This window comes from Amphimedon queenslandica, unplaced genomic scaffold (genome assembly GCF_000090795.2).
Source record: "Amphimedon queenslandica unplaced genomic scaffold, v1.1 AMPQUscaffold_10158, whole genome shotgun sequence".
Taxonomy (NCBI): Eukaryota; Metazoa; Porifera; class Demospongiae; order Haplosclerida; family Niphatidae; genus Amphimedon; species Amphimedon queenslandica.
The window spans coordinates 3092-5454 of NW_003549571.1; the positions used below are offsets into that span (position 1 = coordinate 3092).

At 34.7% G+C, this 2363-nt stretch overlaps 1 protein-coding gene across 1 annotated transcript; it reads left to right on the forward strand.

The window, feature by feature from the left end:
- The first annotated feature begins 6 nt into the window (after positions 1 to 6).
- LOC109590359 (uncharacterized) lies at positions 7 to 2046 on the forward strand. Its single transcript, XM_020006283.1, has 6 exons — positions 7 to 66; positions 334 to 389; positions 476 to 555; positions 651 to 762; positions 1095 to 1252; positions 1840 to 2046. Exons 1-6 carry the CDS (start codon positions 10 to 12, stop codon positions 2016 to 2018), a joined length of 642 nt encoding a protein of 213 aa, XP_019861842.1. The 5' UTR covers positions 7 to 9; the 3' UTR covers positions 2019 to 2046.
- The last annotated feature ends 317 nt before the right edge of the window (positions 2047 to 2363 follow it).

Sequence of the window (2363 nt, forward strand, 5' to 3'; positions counted from 1 at the left end):
ATGGAGTCCATGAGTAGTGTATACCAGTTTGCGGCCCCCAGCGTCTGGCTAATGCTGAATAAAAAGGTATAATTATTATAACTAGGATTTATATATTTGAATATTTTTGATTACATTTTTGACTACTATACTATTAAATCGACCCACTTTCCAGTCCTCATTTTGATTATACATGTACATGGTATGTGTACATGTGGGGGGGTAACTAAATTTAATGTACATGTAACCAAGATGTGACATTATTGTTAAGGAATATTGAAACTGAAAAAATGTGTAAATTTAATTTAAATTAATGTGTAGGGACACTCCTTTGAAAGTGTTGTATATTTTTAGGTTGAACCTGGAGTTGTGATAGCTGACCCTCCCGTTGCTATCCAGCATCACGTTGAGTATGTTATATACCACTCTCCTCCTTCTCTCCTCTCTTTTCTTTGTTACAAGATATTTAATGTCTATATTAATACTCTTTTTCTAGGTTCATTAGAAACCAGTTTTCCTCGCTATCACCCGAAACCCCTCCCACTCCATTAATAATGGTCATCCTCCTCAACTCTTGTGAGTACATGTACATGTAGTTCCAAAAAATTTATGTCTTTAAAATTTTACAAATTCATTTTAGATTATTCATTAATTTCATTATAATACTATAGTTCATACCACTGGTGATACATACACTATGCTACTCTCAATGATTTTGAACACTAGTGAGCATCCACTGTCTCAAGACTGTATTAACCTAATGGTGCTACATGCTAAAACAAGGTACTATACATGAGGGAAGAAAAGGGAGAGAAAGAGAGAGGGAGAGAGAGTATATATAGCCCAAGATTTTTGAGGGCTGTAAATTCTGTGATTTTCGCAATTTATAAAAATTGTGAAAATCAAATTATTAGGGTACAAGATGGCAGACGACATAAATTTGCAAAAATGAAATCCGTAAAATAGATTTTTAGGCAAGTTTATACCCTTGAAAATTTTGTGCCATACGGTACATGTACATGTACGTATGAATACATGAAAGATATTGCATGAAGAGATATTTGAAGTCAAACTTGTGAAAGAAGAGGATGGTGATTATGATCTACATTTTTCAGGTTAGGAGAGAAGATACGAGTTCAGCTGATGAGAGCTGCCGAGTCATCAAAGCACCAGCAACAGGTCCAGCAGGAAAATAACAAGAACATGATAACAGCTGGTCTTCTGGAGACTTACTCTCATCTACTGCTCTGGCTCGGAACGAAACTATTTCAATGTAAGAGTTTCATGTACATGTATTAGTACCGTATAGCAGGAAATTTTGGAGGGAGTTAAATTTGGCAAATTTGGTGTTTAGATAGCCATTCGCCAAAATAAAATCCGCCATTTTGAGCCATTATACGCATGCTCAATGGCACGTGGCCACAAATTCGCCAAATTAAAATCCGCCAATCACCAAAATTTAGCAATTTGCCAAATTTTAGTCCCTCCAAAATTTCCCGCTATACGGTACCTTGTTATTATATTGTACTGTATCTACATGTATATATGTACATGTACAGCAAGTTCACTTTTAATTCTTTATGCTAATTTAAATGTAGCAAATTTAGTAATGGAATTTTAAAAAGTTGAAGTACTATAGATAATGAATTGAGTTAACGGTATACATGTACTTGTAAACTCTTTAAAAGTACAAGTGTAGTGAAGCAAAATCCCCAATACATATACATGTATACATGTACATTAAAAACACATGTTCCTTAACTTCCTTAGTTCATGTACATGTATGCACTTTATCAATCGCAATACTTTATTGCATTCTTGGCAGTTAAATGTTATTTTTTTCTATTACTATAATTTCAGCTCAGGTGATCCCAATGGTGTTCAAGGTCCAAGAGTGGAGTATGCTACAGAACCTTCTTGAGCTGATTAGTAACAGGATCCACTCACAGCTCCAGATATCCTCTCGTTTCAACATATTAATACTCCTCCATTCCATTGCTGGTGTCTGCATTATACCAACACAGTTATTCATTGGGTGAGAGAGGGAGAGAGAGAGTTCTACATTCAGATACATGTACATGTACTTTATCATTATGAAAGATCTGAGATAGACAAGAGAGAGCTACTGTACATGTACATGTACATGTAATATTGTACAGTACTTTTATGAGCTTCTGAAAATTCAATATAATATCACATGCATCAGTTTGGCTTTGAATTAAAAAACATTTTATGGCATATTTTGATACATTGAAATATTGAGCAGATTCCTTTGAAAATTCACATTTTAGCCAAAAAAATTTTTGCTCTCCTTCCCTCTCTATTTCTCTCTCTCTCTATTTCTCTCTCTCTCTCTCTCTCTCTCTCTCTCTCTCTCTCTCTCT